Below are 20,827 nucleotides of genomic sequence, written 5' to 3' on the forward strand. Positions count from 1 at the left end.
ATTCTTACAAAAAACAATTCTATCAGCCTGTAAATGTATTCTCTCTCATATCAAAGCGATATTTGTATGCCTTTATGTTATATGGCACCGTGGTTTTGGGTTGTCTGTCTGTCCCTCCCATTCTTGTGAAGCAAACTTTTTGAGGGAATTTCTCCAATTTTAGCACAAACATTCACACGGACTCAATGATGAACTGATGCCTAAGTTTAAACATTTTAACTTAGGCATTGGATGGAGTGCTGACAGAGGCACAGAGAGGAGTAGTAAATTACTGACAGAGCATATATACATTTTGAATGTCCAAACATGTATGAAAAGACCCAAAATGAACACTGTAAGCAGACCCAGTGGAGCTGGGTATGGGTCCCTGTGTCCGTGCCCTGGGCTTGGTACAACCATCCCCTCCCCAGTCTGACGGCTCAGAACCCCCCCTGCCTACTTTCCGGCAAGGAAAAACCCTGCATGTGCACTCCTGTAACTTTCACCAGCAAGCAAAAAAAAAAAAGTTGTGGCGATGACGGTTATGAGCTCAATCATATGGCAGGCATCACATGACCGCGGTATTGCAGTAATGTGGTGACCATCACATTCTGCATCCCTCTGCAGTTCATTTTCAATATATGTCATTGCCGTGTTGTACTTTTAGATGTAAGCCAGCAGAGCTGCAGACTGACATGCCACTGATGTATGATGACTAAACACATTAAGCTGTTCTCCAGACTCTCCCTGCGAACTTTCTCTACATATACAATGAAGAAATCTTTTCACCCTGATCTGGTTTGGAAAGGTAACCTGCAGGAAAACCTCCTCTGCCTTGTGTGATGAGACCAGACCCAAACATTTGAGTGAGTCGGAAGTGGATAAAATATTTGTATAACTCTAACTGTCACAATCATGAATGTTTTAGTGGCATCAAGTTTTAATGAAAGCTAATAAAAAAGTTCATATTTACAATAACAGAGAAAAATGGCATCTCATGTGTGATGTGATGCAATAGTTATTTGCCTTAGAAAATACTTCTTCTATTGCGTTTTTACTGTAAAGCTTTAGTAGCCAACAAAATATTTCCGACAGTGGTTTAAATATTCTGCAGAGAGACCTTATATGCATGCGATGATCCTGGTTGTCTTAATGGACCACTTATGATTCCGTTCCTATATGCTGCAGTATATTTGCTGTACATCAAAGTATTGAATTTCTTTTGGAGCTGCTCCGAAGTCAGGAGCGAGCTGCTAAAGAGATGCTGCTCTCTCCTGCCCTGTTTGAAGAAAAAAAAACACATTCTTAATGACAGCAAAAAACATGGCATTATTCCAAAGGGAGGTTTTGAATGACGATGGGGGTTTAATGAAGATGTTTGGGTGTATGTATCCCTCTCATCTCCTCTCGTCTTGTCTCGGGGCATCTTAAGGAAACAGCCCAATGTGTGCCCAGAATCCCACATTCTCACCTTTCATCCACCGCAGCTCATTTTCACTGAGCCCAGCTCACATTCACATACATTCATGCCGTGCTTGCCTCGCTGTAGCCTCAGCTGCTAGCCATCTCTGCTGCAGACACTGTTTGCTTCCTTAAACTCCTCTGGGCTGTACCACTCCGGCAGAGCAGGGGTCCTTGAGGGTTTCAGGATGTCACGGCGGGCGGACTTTTTCTCTCGCATCAGCTGCAGCGCACCCATTCTTTACCCTCCGTGCCCTCACCCCCGCCCCCCCCTTGTCCCTCACGAGCCACGAGTTCACAGTCTCTCAGGGCTGTCGGCCAGAAACAACACAAGCCTCCTAATACCCTCCGCCGCCTCGGATTTCACTCCCCCTCTGCTTATAGTACAATCTCATCATTTCCAGCTTGCAAAGGGGAGCGGAAGAGGGAGAGAGAGGGAGAGAGAGAGGCAGAGAGAGAGAGAGAAAGAGAGAGAGAGAGAAAGAGAGAGAGAGGGAGGGAGGGAGATGTTTTGAGCTGGTTTGCAGGGAGAGAGCTTGGCTTGAATGCTTTCTGTCTGCTCTTTAGAGACATCCAGGTGTGCTGTTTTCTTCCTGGAAGGTAAGAGGGAGACTGAGATTGCTGCTCGTTTTATTCTTCATCCCTTGTCATTACTCCCCTATCCCCGTCTTCTCTTGCTTTGGATGCATTGCTTCTCTGAGTGCGAGTGTGAGTGTGTGTGTGTGTGTCGTTGAGCATGAATAGTGCTCCCCAGACATACCACTCACACACACACACACACACTTACTGTACGAGGCGATGTGCAGACATCTCAGCTCATGTGCATTTATAGAGCAGATATGGGTTGTCGTTATGTGTGTACTGTGCGTGTACAAGTGTCTGGTGTTTTTGTTTTGGGGGTGTCGGGGTGTGATGATGAGTTCTATGCTAGCATGACAGCTTTAAAGTGGATGTGCCACCTGAGTCCTAGTGCATCTCGATGGGGAGGAGGTGATGACTGACTCCCGGGTCTGCTCCGTGCCCAGAAGGATGGAGCGTGGGTACTGGAGGGAGGACGAGGTGTAGAGAGACAGGGACAGGCCAATTACCATCTGTGGCTACGCTTTGTTGACGCGTAGTGAGGCTTTCTGCAGGGCCATATGCAGCTCCTTGGGAAGACAGCAGGCCAGAAGAGAGGAAGGAACAAGGAAGGAGGACTGAAACAGGAGGAGTGGAGTTGCAGGGTGTCATGTGTTTGAGAGAGCAGGAGTGTTGTCAGGATACAGGGCCAAGTCTTAAGTGTAACAAAGAAGTGACAAAGGATGTCTTCGCCTGAGCTTCAGATCCCAAGGTTGCTTTAATACAAGCATTAAACAAGCGATAACCACATTACTTCCTCTTTGAGATTGTTTATTTGGTCTCACAGTTGTATTATCATGTTTCAGGTTGCTACCATTGTAGCCTGGTACTGAGTTTATTTGGGACAGATGGTATTTCCAATGGGCTGTACAACAGATTTTAGTTTTTAGCCTCAAGTGTTCAGTAGACTTCGAAAGGAACAACCATGCTTATACCTGTTGTCAACACTGGAAGGCAGGGCTAAAAGTCTGCTGTCATAGCCACCTCCTGGCGGCCTGACATGATGAACAGTACAAATTGGAATAAGAAAGAGTGCATTCTCTGAGACAATCTCCCCTGGAAGGCATGCATGATGCTGCAGCGGTGAAAACACTGCTTAGTGTTGAGGGCTGCACAAACATTATGTTACTTGAAGTTTGTTGAAGCCTGAATGAAAGATGTAGGAGAGGAAGTCAAAAATATGTGTTGCAAAAAAAAAAAATCAAAATGGCATGCAAATGGGCAGGGCCTATATCATTCTCTTTTGCATCATCTTTTGAAGCCACAGACACAAGACTACTAGGCCTAACGGATGCTGTTAGCCAAATCAAAACTGTTGGCTCATTTCTCAACACATGCTGCCGCTATTGCTACCAGTCTTGTAGCTTTTTAATTTTTTTAGATATTCGTCATATTTGATCATGTATTGCTTAATGAAAACCACTAAGAAATATATAAAATCAGTCATTATAGATATCAGCACCTAAAGTCAGTATATATCTCTTCTACACTATTTATATTTGAAACCAATGTTCTGGCTATATGTCTCTTTGCTTTATAACAATTGACCTGTTCGATTTGCAAGAACTTTTCCAGAAGCCAAGGGACCTGGGTACCAAAAGGTCTCTGGTCTCTGGTTCCAAAAAAGGTCTGTGCTCTGGGGATGATGCTCTCTGATGGTGTGGGAACTACTGGACAGGACTTGTGCTGCTCAAAAACTAAAACTGTGGATGCTACAGCTTTATTTTAGTGCCATTAGTATCGATGCTCAGCCACTGCTTTTAGTGTTTATTAATGATTAAAACATTGATACTTGATGTTTGACTATAGGCCCCATTATCTGTTCCGTTTGTTATGGGTCACAAGGAGCAGTCCATCCAAACTGGTTAGGAGCCACTCATCTACCCAGAGCTGAATTTCAAGTGGCCAAGTTCAGACAGTTCCAGTGGATGTTTTCCAGACAATTACCACATTGTGAAACCCGAGCTCTGGGATGTAGAATGGATTCGTAAGGCTCAGTACAAGCAGGAAATAGTTAAAAGCACTGGTCTGTGCTCTGTATTTGAACCACTACTTTGTTTTTATCTGGCCCTTCATGCCATGCACCCTCTGAGCATGCTTTACTCATTTCATATTGAGGTTACAACCAAAATACATGCAGACGAGCTTCGGTGCAGCATGTGCTGGCTTCTGGAAGGATCGCTCCAGTGCAACACCTGCACACAGGCCTCTGACAGCAATGCTTTTATTCAGATTCCCCAGAGATTCAGTGGGGGGCACGTGATGTGATTCATATCAAGTGGCTACAAAATGAAGGTGTTTGCTTAAGTGGCACTCGTGTTAATGAGTCGGCAGTGGCCTATTACACATGACAACCAGCTCCAGTTACTGCTGTAGTGTTATGCTGATTTCACGAGGACTGCAAAATGTGCTTTAATTATTAGCTGTGCTTGTGCCATTACTCTGTGAAAAGACCTGTCAGAGGGTGAACAGCTTTGGTCCAGGTTGAATTATCTCAACAACAGATGGATGAATTGTGATGAAATTTAGTTCACATATTAATGGTCCCCAGAGGATTAAACCATTTGACTTTGGTGGTTCTGTGACATTTCATCTAGTGCCACCAGTTGGTCACAAAGTATTTAAATAGTGGCATTGAGGCAAAATTCCCTCTCGTCACATTCATCCCTCCCCATATTCATACACCCTACATTTAGAATTATAACCACTTCAGTTTGTTCAGTTTACCAGCAAATACAAAAACAACTAATGGCTGCAGCTGTCCTTTGTGTTAAGTGCTAATGTTAACATGTTAACACATAAACATTGAATTCAATGTCAATTAAATATAAGAACTGCAACTTTAATCAAAGTCTATTTGGAATATGTGTGAATATGGTCTATATAGAACAGCGGACTGTGATACTAAAAATCGATTCATTTGCTGACTTTTTATTTTTATTTCTAACACCCAACAAAAGCAAATTAAATCAAATTAGTCTCTGTGGTTTTCCCTGCTGGACCACCAGAGTAGTACATGGATGGCTTTCTGAAAGAAATACAGTGATGCTGAAAGTGTAAAGTTCAATATTATAACTTTGAAAAAAAAGCACAGCTTCATATCAGAATTGCTGTAATGTAATGAGAACTGATTTTGATACTTTTCCAGCCTAATGGTGTGCCGAGAATCTATAATGAATCCTCAGAGTAGTATTCGTCGTATGGGAGACAGGATTAGAAAATTGCCACCAGCACTTTTGCATTATAGCAGAGTGAAAGATTGCTCTGCTTCGGGGTGTATCTTCGCTGTACGTCTGGGCTCCTGGCTCAGGTTTCACAGTCCTATACGTGACAGTGGTGTTGAAGATGAGCAAGGGTGGAGGTAAGGAGAGTAGTCGGTGAGATCAAGTCTGTCCACAGCATTCTCCTGAGTGGCTGTGTCCTCCCCTGAAGTCGAAACTGCTGGGAAGCCGGCCAGTTTAATCATCTATACGCCTGTGTTTTTTAGTCTCTAGCATCTCAATCAAAAGCAATGGCCAGTTGTACTAATGAGGAGGTTGAATGTGTGACCAAACACCTCATCCTTCAAGAACGTGGCTGGACCTCAGAAACCTCCTTCAGGAGTTTCCTCTGAGTGAAGACACTGTATAGAACTGCCATTGACTTTCAACTATGAAACTAGTTTGAGCTTAGAGGTACATATACTTGTCGAGGTAGTGATCACAAAGCAAAGGCAGCCTGTAGTGTCATGGTGATACTCTATTACAGTTTAACAGAGCTCAACTTGGAATGTGTAAAATTTAATTTCACCTCTGGGATCAACCGGGCTTTAGCTTTTGCTGAGTGTGCAGGTGTAAAAGTGGAGGCCCATCACGAGAGCGCACACAGCTAAAGAGGAAGCTACCAGTGTTGTGCTGAGTTAACAGTGGCTGACAACACTGTCGGCTACCGGGCAGAAGGGACACAGGGATTTGCTAACTGACCTACGACCAGGGACGCTAACTTTATGTCTCTGTGATTAAAAGAAACAAACAGTGATGTGCAGTGATGTATCGGGCTATTAACTAATCTTGTTCTGTCAGGACACCAACAGTAGATGCTTAGTCATTAGGAATGCATGAAAAATGCAAGCAGCGTGCAGGAGGGAGATGATATTAACACTCTCTGAATCATTATGTAATTTCTCTCTGTTGTAGGTTACACACGTGTGTGTGTGTGTGTGTGTTTGTCTGCTTGATTCTGTGTTTCTTTCCTCTAGTGTGTTTTATAGTTTTTTTTGTGGTTCTGCAGAGTTGGAAAAGCCCAAAGTCAGCAGTAAAGTCAGCTCCTCTCCCCGACAGAAAGCAGAAGCTCCCGAGACACCACTCCACTTCTCTGTCTTAGTAATATCAAGTGCACCAGTCTCCACATGCATATCACAAACATATCAATGATACAACCAGCTTCGGAATTAGAGATTAATAATGTCTCAATTTCAAGAAATCACCAAGTACCAGCAGTGTGATGCAGTTCATTCTTGAGAGTTGTGTTTGAGACTGAACCATAAATTGTTCAGTAAACAGCCATTTCTATGCTAATTCAATAAGGTTGAGTTGAAAATATTGTATAGACCTGTATATATTTTTTTGGGGGGGGCCAGTTGTGCTTTTTCTGCAGCGGTGAGGTACTTCACATACTGATGTAATGAAAAGCCTCTTATCTTGGGGATATCGGGATATTAGCTGTGGAATATTTTATTTCATCCCCGTAATTAAGAGTCTCATCCAATATCCTAAGGATGATATTCAAAAGGATACAGAGACACAGCAGAAAAATTGCAAAGTGCAGTTAGATATTTTGTTTTGCTGGTACACCCACTGAAAGTGACTTGCAGAGAGAAGTCACTTTGGCTTTGAATGGAGTCCAAGATAATTCAAGGATATGGGACATTTTGTACGAAGGTGTGCCAAAAAATAAATTATGATATTCCATTACAAAATGGATGAAAACTCACAAATTCATAATTTATGTTTCTGTGTGGAGACACAAGTTGTCATCACAAACAGTCGTGATATGTCGCTTCCCAAACCCATATCTCAAGGTTTGGGAACTGGTAAATGAGTTAGGTTGACCAGGTATGTTGAACTGTGTCCAATATATCGAACTGTGTCCAGTGTATAGAACTAATTATATAGATGTTCTGTATGTGCAAGAAAATTTGGTGAAATGCTGATAATGATTTTTTTAAGAAGAAGAATTCTTCATAGTCACTTTTACACACAGAGTTGGAAAGTTTGGTGCTTTGCTCAGCGGGACATTAGCTGTTGATTTTTGGGAGAGGGAAACGTGTCGTTTACTAACTTCCTCCACCTCATTTCAAACCTGAAACCTTTGGTCCCAAGCCCAAAGTGTCCAAAATGCAATCCTCATTGTCATGCAATTGATGGGTGGAAATACAGTTTCTCAACCATGTTGGAACATGTAGCAGCCAGAGGTCGGGGACCAAAGCAGAGCTAAAAGGAGTGTGAATATGTGGCCTTATTAATTTGACCCATGGTTCCAAATTAATGATAATGTTGCCGTCCACCACATGAAGTTAAATTATTCCTACTCAACATGCCTGATCCTTATTTTCTCCTTGATGTGGAATGTGATTAGCAGTGTGTCAGTCATGTAGACCGCACCGTGATATGATTCTTTCTGAAACGTCACTATTCTAACATGTCAGCTTAACCCTCGGATCAGATCTTCTGTTAAAGGCAGTCATTGTTGTACCAGGCCATCACTCTGTTCACCCATCTGTGGTTCACATCTCTGTCAGAAGGCCTGACCGAAGCATCACACAAAAAGCTGCAGTGTTTGAGCAAGCACCAGCTATTTTTAGCAAGACATACACACAGCTTTATCTGTGTATTGTAGAACACTGAAACAAAGGCTTGTGCGCTCCAGACAGTGAGGTTTGAAGGAGAGGAGGATCAGGCAGGATTTTTTTTTTTTTTTCCATCTCTACTCTAGTGTGTCGTCTCACAATCGTTTTGAGCCCAGGATGATGAGCCCAGGCAAGCTGATAGCCCTGCTCTGTCTCTGTAAAATGGAAATGCGTTCACACAGGGTGCAAGCCCTGAATGAGGCCAAGTTAACATGGCTGAGAGCCTTGAGTAAGCAGAGCACATAAGTAGGCTCCATGGTTGATTGGTCTTTTATGGCCTCTGTGGTTCTTGTCATCGTTCAAGCTAATGTCATCAGTAAGTACTTCTCTGGACATAGTTGCATTAGCTTGGGCCTGCCCACTGTGTTCCTCTTCCATTATTGTATGACAACCCTAAGATAAGATTAATCCTTAATGATCCCTTTGGGGCAAAAGGGTCACTGCTCCAGCACAGAATAAATTAGAGATAGGGAAACAATGCCATGTATCACAGTTTGTTTATATGTGTACATGTGTGCATTGGTGGTGGGAGAGGTAGTGATTAAAGAGGCCGTCCTTCAACCAGAATCGATATGGTGTAATTGCGTCTCGGCTGTCTTGGTGGGGCGTTCCCATCCTGGCAACAGAGGAAAACAGATGTAGCAAAGCACCTGCTTCCTCCCACAAATCACTTGGCCTTCCCATAATCCATGCCCTGGACTGACTTTTTGCTTCCACTTATTTTAATGTAATGTTTATAGCCTATATTGTGTATTGCGTACATTATCCTGAGGCTCTTTAGATAAGTTGTGTCTCAATCTGCTGAACTGCGATGAGACGGTCTGGTCTTCTTATTGCATCACCAGCATCTCCCGCTCTTACAGGCGTCGTCTAGCAGCAGAGCTACGAGTGAAAAAGTTCTTTTGTTGATTAAAAAAGTTGAAAATATGTTTGTTTTTAATGTGTGTACCAGGAGCTGTTCGGTTTAGTACTTACATTTAAAAACTAATTCTTTTGATGTTTTCGCCTCAGTTTTTGCCGCCATTACCTCTTTGAAAAACAGTATGTCACTGAAGCGCAATGAATCATGGGATATGTTTTGCTAGGAAGGATCCACCATTAACATTTGTCGTCCCCATTTGGCGGAGCCTTCGAATTGGTACAGTCTAGTCGCATCGCTGTGACTAACTTGGTCTTCATATGCAGCCTCAGAAGGATGCAGCCCCTGAATTGAGACACAGCTATAGTAAGGTTGAGACCTTACAATTTTTTAGAGAATCCCATCAGTTCCCCAAACAAGAAAAAACTGACAGTGGAGACAAACCTCCACGAGAACCAGTCTCAGGTGGGAGGGGGGGGCATCTGCCCCGGCCTGTGCTTCTTATTCTACTCTTGGAGACCCAGAAGTAAGCCTCTTGAGAGTGAGGTGCTTGGTTTGGATAATAGGGTTCAACGAGCTCTTTAAGATACAAAGGAGCCTGATCATTAACGCAGCACTCACACGTTATCCCTCATGCAAACAGGCGCTTGTAACCAAGCTCAGGTGTGTTTTAGAACAATAATGAATACCAACAATGAAGCTGACAGGGGTATCGTCTTCCAAAGACAGCACGGAGGCTGTTATTAAGAAAAAGCCACAGAACAGAGGACCAAAACAAACCAATATAATTATTTTCTACTTCGGAATGGTGTTACTGTCATTTACAATGAATAAATAGTTTAATAAAATAAAATAAAGAGAACGCCCCAGCCACGCCAAAGGCAGTGAACTTTATTGGAAACCTGACACTCAGAGCAGGATGTCCTGGCACTCTATCCAGGTTAAATCATTTACAGCGGAAATGTGACTATCATGTGCTGGACAACAGTTGAAGTAGGATATTAAAAATCCTTACATAACTAAAAGAAGTTATACATGGTATAAAATCAGCCCATTACAACATTCTTCATTTGAAATCTCAATTGAGTTAAGTTAAAATAATATTATGAGCTAAACGTACATATCAGAATATATATTAAGAAATCATTGTTACTGATGCATTAATGTGTGAACAACAAATTAATGTTGTCAAGGTGGAGATTAATTCTAAATATGTACACACTGTTGAGCTGTTTAACCTGTAACAATGTGTCATAGTAAAAGCTTATAATATTATTTTTATGTAAATGTCAGCGAAATAACAAGTACATGTCCACTTCGGTGTTGTTGTGTTAAAAATAAATATAAATCTATCTTCTTCTACTTCTGTCTACATCTTCCAGTACTGACATGTAGTGGTGTAGAAGTAGGAATTAAGATAAAATGGACACACATATGAAATAAATAATAGAGGAAATAATTTGACTTAACAGTAGGCTACTAGTAAGTATACTTTATGTCCCACCCCTGCGGCTGACTTTCTATCATGTCTACCATTAACAGTTGTGTGGATGCTTGATACGAAACACACAAAAACTTGTTGTTAATTTTCTAAAATGTAGATCCAGTCAATACCACAACTGGCCACTCTTCATACAATAAGCAAAGACTTTAATTTCCAGTATATCAGTTTAACATCATCATCATCATCATCATCACTATCAAAAACTCTTATAAAAACATAACATTGTCACAGAGAAAGAATTCTGTGCTCCATTTGGTCTATTGAAACCTGGCCCAAGTTAAATACCATGCAAGCCCACTGCAAGATGACTCCTCCTTGTGTATTAGGGTAATTAGAAGTTCTTCCTGCAGGGGAGTTTAGGCCTAAATATTTAATCTGACGGGAGCCGTGGCAAAACATGTCATGCCGCCTGCGTCTTTTGTGCTCAATGCACACAGTCCATGGCGGAGGAGCGGCGGGCAAGGTGCTTTGTGCTGGAGAGTAGATGTGGAGTGTGGAGTGTGGAGTGCTGTGTGTGTGTGTGTGTGTTTGTGTGTGTGCCCGGTGGGCTTGTAGGAGACAATCGTATGGATGGGTAGATGTGTGTCAGAGATATGGTGGGATTTTGTGAATGCACAGTATGGAAGCAGCACCAGCAGCAGTCAGTGGTGTGTGTGGAGCAGAGCCGAGTGAGACTGGAGCTGTTTTGATCAGAGAAAAGAGAGATGGAGATAAAAAAGACTCTCATCTTAGCAGAAAGGTAGCAGCAATGCTCTGCAGGGAGGGAACAGACCAAGGCTGACAGAGAGATGAAACACAGGCGGCATCCAGAAGACAGGGGCACAGTAAATTTTTGGCTGAACGCTGGTAATCGCAGATGGATTTTTTTTTTCTTTTCTTTAATGCTCATTTTTATCTTCTCTCTCCCTTTCTTCTCTCCCTGTCGTCTTCCTTTTTTGACAGATATGTGTCACAAAGATGTCCACACGCAGCTGCCAGGGAACAGACTCGGTCATCAAGCCCCTGGACACCATCCCTGAGGACAAGAAGGTGAGAGTTCAGCGCACGCAGAGCGGCTTCGACCCGTTCGAGAAGCCTGCCAGTCAGGTGAAGAGGGTCCACTCCGAGAACAATGCCTGCATCAGCGCCAAGAGTTCCTCTAGCGGCAAGGAGTCCCCCAAACTGCGCCGACACTCCAGCCCCAGTTCTGTAAGTGCAACTTTACAGAATCGTATACGGGACAGTGTTTGTGTGACTGTCCAAGTGGCCTCGAAAGTCAACAAATTCAGCATCTTTCTTTCTTTATGCTTGTTAAAATAGTAAACATGGCAATCACATGCATGTTCCTATAGCTGATGATGCGTGAATCAGTAGCAAGAAAATACTCAAGAAAACAAATGATTATTTATCATGGTAAATGGTCTGCATTTATTTAGAGCTTTTCTAGTGTTGATGACCACTCAAAGCACTTTGCAGTTCAGTGTCACACTCTTTCACACAGTGCATGTATGTGACGCACTTTCTCTATCACACTTTTGGCCCAGCCGTCAGAGGCAGTTTGGGTTCAGTATTTTGACCCATGACACTTTCAGCACATCGAAAGAAAGAGACTCGGATCGAACCGACATCCTGGTCCGTAGACGACTCGGCTCAACCTTCCGAGTTATTTTGTCACTAACGCTGCAGCCAAACTGACAGTGGCTTAGATTCCTGATTCTCATATCTACCATATAACCTAGCAGACATCTAGGTTCATCTCAGACTATGCTGTCCTTAAATGTCCTAAATCATCAGGCTAAATTTACCGTAGACCAATTTAACTTTTGAAAGACAAAATAATAATTTGTTTGTCTTCTAAATGATTAATGAATGATTCCCGAGGCAATAAAACACACCCTTGCTCAATTCAATACAAAATTCCACAGCTCAGCAGAGGGATGTTTGTTTCCTGCCTATTCTACTTGATCTCACTCACATTGGCTAACGATTATAACTGTAATCGGTAACTGAGCCTCGATACCATTCTGTCTCTGAGCTCTGCAGGCTCCTCGCTTCACCTCATGTCTTGGTTTTTGCTGTGATATGCATTGTCAGCTGTGAAGCGTTTGTCTCTCTACACCTGGAATAGACTTACCATGAAGCAGAAGGTCCTTTTAATTTGTCTTCTCTAATAAAATTTGCAAACATTTCCAAAGTTCTGTATAGTTTTTGCCATCTAATTGAGCGTAGATTGATAAAGAAAAGAAAGAGTTGACACAATTTTAGCATGGGGCTTCGCAATGCGCCGTAGCTCAAATTATCACTACAAAACAGATTAATTAAAAGGAATATCACAGCACTTGCTTTGGCTTTGACCTGGATTTTCCAATGCTGTCGAGGTGCCAATTACTTTCTGTAGGTCTCAGTTTTTTTTTGGCACCTTTTCTTCATCTGAAACAAATGTACCAGCCTGTGGTCGTTCACATGGTTAATTAAAGTCTGTTTGCAAACAATATGCTTTTCTCAATCATGCAAATGAGATTTTCAGGTTCTTATACGTATTTGGTTCCCTTTTAATTTAGCACCAAACGGGAAATGCCTAATGAATGTGCACACAAATAAGATTTAATAAGTGTGATATGAGGCTTGACTGACTGCCTGCCAGCATCACTGCAGGACACTAATGAATAGCTTCAGCCAGGATTATGAAAATGTGTAAATTGGCCTTGTCGCCGTCGTTTTCAGGCAGTGCAACCGACTCTACTCTCTCAGAGCAGTTCACGGACGAGCACTTGTGTTGAGATGAGGGATAGTGGACTCCTCGACAGATTTACTAGGAGATATCAGGTTTTAATCAGCACGGACACTTACTGTCAGTTGGCCAAGTTGGAAGCTTCCGAGTAGAAAGTGCTTTTCACCCCAGCTTTTCTCACTTTAGCCATTAGGCGTCCATTAGAGAGTCCCGTGGCTTTTTAAAACAACAACCTCATTTAGACCTCCTCGGATATGTTGTTCCTTTTCTTCATCCGATTCCCAGGTTACTTGCTTGTTGCCTCCACCCAGGAGGTTATGTTTTCATCGCTGTATGTCTGTTTGTCAGCAACATTACACAAACACTATTCAACAGTTTTTATTGAAACTTGGTGGAAGGGTGTGGTAGCGGTCAAGAAAGATTCCATTAAATTTTGGCATGGATTCGGACAAAAGGGGCAGATCCAGGAATCACTTTCTGTGCACATTGTAAGATTTACGAGGGAATAATTCATGGATCTTACAAATAAAAAAAAAATCTGTTTAGGGACAGATATCCGAGTGTGTGGAATTTGGTGCAGACCCACATAAATGTGGATTTGAATGTGAGGGGACCGTTGGGCCTGGGCGGAGGTAGGTGCTCCACCAAATGGCATTTTAGTATTCACTAAGCTACAATGCTAACACATCTTGTACTCTTCATTTATGTCAAACACCAATGTGAAGACATTTAGGCAGCAGGCATCTTATTTTTTATCAGAGCAGCAGTAGTAGCAGAAGATTAGATCGGCTGAAGTTTAAGCAAGGAACTAGCCTATTTTACAAAATCTCTACTTTCACTCATGTTAATGCTTTGAACTTCTGCGTGACAACCTATATCATTTGATTAAAGTAGTTAATGAACTCTAAGGTGTAAAAAAAGGAACTCTTCAGCTGTGTTTCACTACGTCAGATACAATAATCAACATTCTTACCAGTTGGGATGAAGATATTCAGTCTTGGGTTTTATTTCCTCAGAACTGTAGTTATTGATTCTTTCCTCGGTGAAATATCAAGACAGGGAAACGTGCTAAAAGTTACGAGTTGACTAATAAATTATAAGTCCTCTTCATATTTCTCACATGGAGACTGTGAAATTATCTCTCCTCCTCTTCTCTGGCATTACACCTCCCTGGTGATGCGGTGGGAAGCCTCCCGATTTTAATATCACTCATAGGCATGTAATGTCTTCTGGGAAATCCTCGGGGACTTGTATTTTTCTGGGTTACTGAGTTGATCCTATCATATTACATTTTCATATCATATCTTTTTTCCCTCTTTTTTCTTCTCTCAGCCCACAAGCCCCAAGTTTGGGAAGGCAGATTCCTATGAAAAGCTGGAGAAGCTGGGAGAGGGATCATATGCTACAGTGTACAAGGGGAAGAGCAAGTAAGTAGTGTGTGCATGTCAAATCACAGTTTAATCCAGTCTCTCTTCTTCACAGTTCATAAGAGTCACTCATGCAGGCGGTGGATATTACATTTAATTATACAGGAGCACTGCTATAACTGAATACATTGATTAAATGGAAAAAGGAACAACAGTAACTCTTCATAGTTTTATGCAGATTTTCTGTATACTGCCTGCTTGCAGTTCCTTTTATTTCAATCACTATAGATGGTTATGGTTATGTTCCACTTTATTGTGGGTGCTCCTCTCCCAGGCTGTGCTAATGAAATCCCAGACAGTCCACCCACTTAATGTATGAAGCTCCACACTCTAATCTTCTCTCTAACCATGTTTATTCTGCTGCAGCAGCTTTGATTGGTGCGCGTCATTCAGGTGTAACCCTGTGGCCTCGTACCCTCGTCTCACTCCACCGCTGCTAAATTACATTCCATCAACTTAACCGTTTCTTACTGTGCCACAGCTTCACCGATTCTTCAATAGATTCTCATATTATGTCAAAAACACCAAATTACCCTACTCAAAGTTTGTCCGTGTGTTCGTCCCTGATAGGGTGAACGGCAAACTGGTGGCTCTGAAGGTGATTCGTCTACAAGAGGAGGAGGGAACGCCCTTCACAGCCATAAGAGAAGGTAAAAGGTTTAAGTAGAAATAAATCATTACTGGATTTCTGTATCCCTGCTTTATTACATCTTTATTACATCTTACATCAGTGGAACTTAAGTGTGTCTATGTTTTTATTGTTTACTGGAGACAGCATCCAAGGTGCCCAGAAGTGATGCAGGCAGGCGTGTGCTCAGAGCCGAACCTTTTTAAAATCTTACACAAACAACAGCTGATAAAAGGTTAAATCTGTGATGCTCACGAAGACAATGCCTTAATCTTCTTATTATATATCTACGTATTGTCCGCAGCCTAATGTTGTTGCGAACATTAAGACAGAGACGCATTAGTTGCGAACATGAAGACAGAGACGCATGAATCTATTAATGAATCTTGTATTACTTATAATTATTTTCGACAAAAATACTCTCATCAACATCAGAAGGAAGCACAGGGATTGGAGTCGGTCCATCAGACCATCAGACTATGTCTGGCATTTTGTTGCTGCAATGCTTGATACCGAGCTGAATTACACAGCTTTTATTTTGAAAAGTTGGGAACTTGGGCCTGAAGATTGTGTTAACTGCTTAACAAACATCTGAAATAGTAATGACATGTATGAAGAAATAACAGCAGTTCAATCATTCAAACTTAAACCACACACGTGATCTATAACAAAGATAATTCTGTTTTATTTTATGAAAAATGCAGATAAACCGGATGAACATAACGTTTTCTAACTTCACTCTGCACCATAGATTGTTTCTAAAAAGCTCTGCACAAAGTGTCCAGCAAACAAATAATACCAAACTGTCAATATATTGTAGAACTGTTTGAGGAGGACTCACTAATGACAAGGAATAACTGTAAAGTATCTCAGAGAATGAAAATAAACAATAGATATGAAAAGGATTCTGTATGTTTGAGCTTTGTATGGTGTGATAGAACTAGAATCATCCTGGGCTAAAAACAATTCTTTGTCTTGTTCTCATTCTATAAGGTCCATACCTCATATGTGTCCTCATAAAGATAGATGTTGGCCTACAATCACACACATGCACTCACACACACTCTCAGACACACACACACACACACTTCCCCTGTGAGCAGATCAGAAAGGCACTTTGAAATGAACTAATTCAGCAATTACTGAGCTGGAGAGATCACTACTGAATGAAATAATGTATCAAGTAGAGGAGAGCAGAGTGTGTGCGAGTGTATGTGAGTGTGTGCGTCTCCATACTTATTAAAACTAGACACACTCGTGCCCATTACCAGAGATGGGGTGGATGTGTGAGAGCAGGGGAGAGGGTATGATCTTCAAGCTGGTGACAGGATCTTTGAGGTGTCTTTCTCTCCTGCCTTTCATCTGCTTATGTGATTTTTTTTTTAACAACCTTTAGGTTCTCATACAGGATGAATGTATTCATGAGGTTCCATTACTCGCCAGCTCTCTGAGGATCTGTCCGTCGACGCTCCCCTATGCCCTTGAAAAAGAAGTTTGTGTTTGCTAAATTAACGACATTGGCAGCCATCTGAAAATCCAATTTATGTCTTATAGTAAAAATATAACTTATTATGCGGCTCTGGCATTCTGTCCCAGTCAAACTATTCCCTGAATTGCTCCACTGTGGCCAAGCCGTTATTTGTTGGTAAATATGTCCAGGTAATTGTTGGAAGCAAAACAGTTCAGTTTGTTGCATGATTAGTATTTGAAAATGCACTAGGAAATATTTTCCGTTCTTTATCATTCAAAACGACAACTTCATGGGCCTGAAAATTACCACTATGGGGAAGTATTGGTGGAATATTTCAAATCAATTAGTATTATTGAAATACAGATGCTTATTAATGAAGTAGCATGATATTCTTGAACCTTTACCTAGGCAAGAGTGAAATAATGACAATGATTTGGCCATCTACTATTGATATAAATATGACGCTGATTATCTTGATGAAGAAGGATTTTAAGGATTTAAGAATTTTAATCTCACAAATGAAATCATCACAATTATTAACGTTTTCCAAAACGTCAATTCATCCATCATGACTTTAGTATTTCTGTGTTGAATGACAATGTTGTTGAATGTTGACAATGCCTCCTGAAGGGACACAGCTTTTGCTTGGTGTAAAGACTTGTCTCATCGAGCGGTATATCATTTTAATGAATCAATAAGAAACTGACCCCTGTAAACTCTATAAGCCTTTGGATTGTAAATCCAGTTGATGGTACAATGAGTGAGATCCATGAAATCTTTATTGTTTGCTCAGTCTTCCCTAATTGTGGAGCAGATGAAGGGAACTACATGTGAAAGTCTTAGTTGGTCTGTCCCAGATTGTGCTGATCACACCCGGCCTTCTCAGTAACAGCTTTGCTTGTAAAGTAATGGGTGATTAGATCATCCTCCCTGGACACCACCTCACTACTCCACTTATGACCGTCTATTGCATCATAACCATGTTGAACAAATGAGTATGAGAACTTCCAGCGGTAAATCCACCCTGTATTTTCTCTGTCTGTTTTAATCAGTTTTAATCCCCTGTATGTAGGGTTGAATTCTGATGGTGCTGCTAATGAAGGATCCTAGCTGGTTCTCTGGTATCTGGAAATGTGCTTCACCCAAACTCTTTGTCTCCCTCTGTTCTGTGACCGCAGCGTCTCTTCTGAAAGGCCTGAAGCATTCGAACATCGTGCTCCTCCATGACATCATCCACACCAAGGAAACCCTGACTCTGGTCTTTGAATATGTGGTGAGTTTGCAATCTGCCACAGTGACGTTTCCCATTCGGGCCACGTATGTGGGGACCGCGGAGGGTTGAAATCAGGTTGAGAATCTGTTTTTTGTATTTGTTTAGAAGGAAAAGTCACCCCAGCTTTTAAGAGAAACTGATGACTGATTGATTTGTCTTCTCACTGATTTAGTGTCAGTTTTTAATATTTGACCCACATAAATGTGAGCTGTGGATATTTTAACTGGCATACTCTTGTTTATTGGATACTTGAAGAATGTAAACGCAGTCTGCTTTTTCCACTCTTTGCTCGGTACCAGCCAGACCAATGGCTGGTGTGTCTGTGCACAGAACAGGAAGGCAGGGGGACTTTTTATTAAAAATTCAATGTTTTAGTATAATAAAAACTGTAGAATGATATAAAGTGTGAGGGTGCAGAAACATATACATGAAAGTCGCCTTGAAAAACAAACATTTGTATGAGACTATTATAAGACCGCAGAATAAAAATGTTTATTTAGAGAATGCCACGAGGAAACTAATTAAAACAAGAGTTAATCATAACCTACAAAATACACAACATTAAAGAATGTACATTTTTTTATAATGTTTTTATATGCAATACTGATTCGTAAATGTATTTATTCCATTCTAGAATTAAGCAACAGTAATCTCACTTTATTATGATCAGGGATTATTAAATTAGTTTCGATTTTTGAAAATTAAACCAGTACTGCTTCCAGTGATTGGCCCAAAAAATTGGAGCACCATTAATAAATAAGGCTGTTAGATCAGCGCTTATTAGGTAGCTCTATGATAGTGATAGTGGGAAAATGGCATCATTGAAACTTCAAAGCATGGCTACAGTAATGGTTTGTAAAGGGGCAGCGGATGGACGTGTAAAACTCTTTGCAGAAACTAGATCAGTTTTATCAAAAGCGCGATCTGGCAGACCAGAAGTGACCACACCATCATCACAAGATCAATACACCAAGCTCAGCTCTCTGAGAGACTGAAGAGCAACTTCATCACAGAATCTGCTAAATTAACAATGCAACGCTCCAGTCAGCAAAAGTAAAAGAAGACTCGAAGTGGTCTCAGAGGACGAGAAGCTGTTTCTAACCCACTTCTCAGGATTGGAAAACGAGGCCAAACTCTTGAAGAAAGACAAAACACCAGCATCTCACAGTGGATGAGTGGAAGAAGTCGTATTTAATGAGGAATACGAGTTTGAGAGTTATGACAGGAACAGAACACTGTATGTAAAGAGATATGCAGGAGATAGAACATTACCACAACGTATCAGTGATGGTGAAAAAATGGTGGGAGTTGTCAAGTCGGGGGATTGTTTAGCCTTCTTTTAGCCTTCACCTGCAATGAATAGACTTCACCCAGACCAGGGACACATGTTTGCAGCAGGATGTGGACCCCAAACACACAGTGAAGACCACATGAAGATCAAGGAGTTAGTAAAGTTAGAGAAAGTGTCTCCAAAAAAGTAATGAGTTCATCCTGCATAATTAATATGGGCCATAATTCTGTATTTACCAAATTAAAGCTGCAAAACTGTCAGTCGACTGTGTGAAGCTTACTGTGCTGTTATGAACGTGTCTGAGCGGAGAATCTCCTGCTGCGTTGTTCATGTGTGAAAACAAACTCCGGAGAAAGTCCCGACCCAATTGTGTGGACATCCTCTGGGGTTCATGTCTGAAGAGGGCTCATGTTTTCCTTTTGAGATGAAGAGCTTTTACTCAAAATTCTACCCAATCCTCTGAAAATCTAAACAATTTTTTGCCTCAAACGCAGAACATTTTAATCAACATCTTCACCTGTTCATATTTGAAATTACACTTCACTTCAGACTTGAGAAAGAAAACAAGTTTTAGACTTCCAATTCCAGAGGTTCAAGCCCTCTGTTGTCTCCTTGCATCTGTGCAAATTGAAAACAACTTGTGATGGTCACATTTATATTCAGGTCAGTCGCTGATCCTGAAGTGCTGAACAAGGCCAAGTCCCTTAACAAGAACTCGCCGACTCAGCTTTCCGTGCATTTAATGAGATCGTGTGATGGCCTTTGTTGGCAGATAAAACAACATGTCAAAGGTTCAGCTTGGAAATAGGATCTGCTGAGACTCACGTGGAGCTCGGTGTGTCGTGTTTAAATGAAGAATGAGAGCAGTGATCAGTTTGGTTCACACAAGGTCACTTATCATAACTCATTAAAGACTCCTTTCATAAATTTGAATAAATAATCCTTTGAATGGAATTAATTTTTCCGGTGGCTGGTGGCTTATGGCTATTTGTTTTATTAAATATGCAAATCTGGTTGAAATATAGACGAGAAGGTTTATTTAATAAGACGATACTGACTCCTAAACCTTAACCCTTGTAAAACATTAAGTTACATGTTTTCACACCACCACCATACTGTACTAGCATAGCGCCGCAGAACGCCCATATACAAAGTTGCCTGGAACATCCTGTATCAGCCTGGACAACATTAAGTTTAAAGATACAGCTGGAGACTGTATTGTCAAAAATTATGAGTTACGTTTTTTGATATCTGGTACATCACATACTATTTAAAATGGATAAACCAGCCTGAGAGCAACCGATAAGCTACATTTCCACCGAGGGAACTTTCCTCAGGAAATAAAAACATTTGCAGGAACTCAAATGCAGGAACCAGGGTCTGAATCAAATTCTGGGGAAAACTTATCACACTCAAAAATACTAACGTACGACCCCACGTGTGAAAATTCCTGATTGGTTTAGTACTCGTGTGTTTTATTTCAGCCAATCTCCGCCGTAGCTCATTACATCTGATTCCTTCCTTTCAGTTTTGCATTTTGGGTTTTTGAATACTCAATGTTTCCTGTTGCTGTAGAGTTCCTTGATTTTAAATACCATCATCATTGTTGTATAGTCTTCTGCTTTACCACCCCCTGGTGGACTGGAGTGGCATGCTTTAATGATTGTAGTTACCCAGTTATACATGTGATAATGAATCCCAAAAAGACTGTCTTTTGAA

At 41.3% G+C, this 20,827-nt stretch overlaps 1 protein-coding gene across 2 annotated transcripts in view; it reads left to right on the forward strand.

Annotated features, from left to right (window-relative positions):
* The window catches only part of cdk14 (cyclin-dependent kinase 14), a 151,061-nt gene that overhangs the window by 35,956 nt on the left and 94,278 nt on the right, over positions 1-20,827 (forward strand). Inside the window, exons 1-5 of one of the 2 annotated variants that reach the window (XM_035163229.2) lie at positions 1,761-2,040; positions 11,251-11,496; positions 14,351-14,445; positions 15,016-15,095; positions 17,723-17,817. In XM_035163229.2, coding sequence (XP_035019120.1) covers positions 11,266-11,496; positions 14,351-14,445; positions 15,016-15,095; positions 17,723-17,817 — 501 coding nt within the window. In that variant the 5' untranslated portion in view covers positions 1,761-2,040; positions 11,251-11,265. Of the gene's footprint in view, positions 1-1,760; positions 2,041-11,250; positions 11,497-14,350; positions 14,446-15,015; positions 15,096-17,722; positions 17,818-20,827 lie in introns of those variants that run through there. The other variant, XM_035163227.2, reaches the window with a different exon arrangement.

This window comes from Hippoglossus stenolepis, chromosome 8 (genome assembly GCF_022539355.2).
Source record: "Hippoglossus stenolepis isolate QCI-W04-F060 chromosome 8, HSTE1.2, whole genome shotgun sequence".
In the NCBI taxonomy this organism is placed as follows: domain Eukaryota; kingdom Metazoa; phylum Chordata; class Actinopteri; order Pleuronectiformes; family Pleuronectidae; genus Hippoglossus; species Hippoglossus stenolepis.